At 29.6% G+C, this 1,724-nt stretch overlaps 1 protein-coding gene across 1 annotated transcript; it reads right to left on the minus strand.

Moving 5' to 3' along the window:
* Window positions 1-946: 946 nt before the first annotated feature.
* Window positions 947-1,624, minus strand: EIN_312320 (hypothetical protein; the record flags this gene model as incomplete). Its single annotated transcript, XM_004259623.1, has 1 exon — window positions 947-1,624. The coding sequence occupies one exon, from the start codon at window positions 1,622-1,624 to the stop codon at window positions 947-949; it is 678 nt and encodes a 225-aa protein (XP_004259671.1).
* Window positions 1,625-1,724: the final 100 nt, after the last annotated feature.

Raw genomic sequence — 1,724 nt, forward strand, 5'->3', positions numbered from 1 at the left:
TGGGAATATATGGCTACGAAGTGGAATATTCCACTAGGGTTGAATATAAAACATGGTGGAATATTCCACTAGGGTTAATATAAAACCTATTGATATATTCCACTAGGGTATCAATATAAGAACTTAAAATTGTTGGAGTAGGGTTGTTTATTTATATAAATTGTTATTAAAATTGTTATTCAAATTTATTTTTATAAAATTGTTATTATTTTGTTGTCATTTCTATTTATATGTATTGTTATATATAACATTTGTTAAATATTGTTATTTATATCATTATTGATTTCCACTCAAAACTCGTTTCATTGACGTGCCAATCATCACACGAGATCTCATTATTCCCCTCCCATACTATATAAGTAAACCCACACTATAGGAGGTGGGTGGGGGTGGCGGGCTGGCTTTAGGCCCCCCCCTCGCGCGCACCCTCTACTACTACTATCCCCCTCCCATACGCTACTACTACTACTACTATCACCACCACTCGAACACACTATATATCACTCAAAATTGGCGTATGAAAATAATGTTTTTTTATTTTCTTATTTAAAAAAATTGAATATATTTCTACAATTACAAATATTTAATTTATTAATTACAAGTAGTATTTATTATGATTAAATCTCTATTAATTATATTTGATATTAACTTATTAATATCTTTATAATGACGTGCTATATACTCACCATTTTACACAATCTTACATTTAAGTAATCTCAGTTCCCAGGAGGTGGGTGGGGGAGGGGGGCCGGATTTAGGAGCCTCCACCTATACTTTGAGTTTTAACGAAATTGATTAAATTGATTAAATCAATTTCGAGAAATAATTAATTGACTTTTTCAATTATTTTTTTATTTTTAATAAATAATAATATAATAATTAATAAAAAAATTTTAATTTAATTAAATTTATTCAAAACAATAATAAACATTAAATATTAAGTAAATTAATTTCCATGAACTACTGTATTTGATGGGAAACACCATAAACCAATTGATGTCACACTTGATGGTATTGTAACACTGCTTAAACTACCGCAATAATCGAAACAACCTTGACCAATTGATTTCACACTTGATGGTATGTTAACACTAATTAAACTACTGCATCCCCAGAAACAATAACCACTAATGGATGTCACACTTGATGGTATTGTAATACTGCTCAAATTTCTGCATTCACTGAAACAATAATTGTCAATTGATGTCACGGTTGGTGGTATGTTTTTACCAAATTTCTTTCTATCATTTTGAGTGTAAGTAACATTTTTAAACTCGATGTTTCGACTTTTGTTTCTGTCAACAGTTTCAAAGTCAACATTGAACCACACAATGATTCGAAAAAATTCTCTCTTCAAAACACCTTTATTTTCACACTCTACTTTTTCTTTTGTGTTCATCATAAATCCATTGCCGAAATTCTCTGCTTTTCTATTCCACAAATGAAGTGTCTCGATGTTTGGGAAGTATCCAAGTGTTTTGGAATTCAATGGAATTGGGTTGAAGTGGAACTTTTCCATATTACCATTAAACTTCTTGCATACCAACTCCAAGTTAATAAAATCTCTGTCAATGTCGAAGTACTTCGAGACTATCATGATGTGATAACCAGTAAGTCCACGCATTTTGATATTCTCAGTTTTTCATTCTTTAAATATAAAAAAATTCTTTTTGTAAACATTTTTAATAAATTATTAAATTAAAGTCATTCAATGTTACAAATTA

Source organism: Entamoeba invadens (assembly GCF_000330505.1).
Source record: "Entamoeba invadens IP1 unplaced genomic scaffold scaff_1105074726353, whole genome shotgun sequence".
In the NCBI taxonomy this organism is placed as follows: domain Eukaryota; phylum Evosea; order Mastigamoebida; family Endamoebidae; genus Entamoeba; species Entamoeba invadens.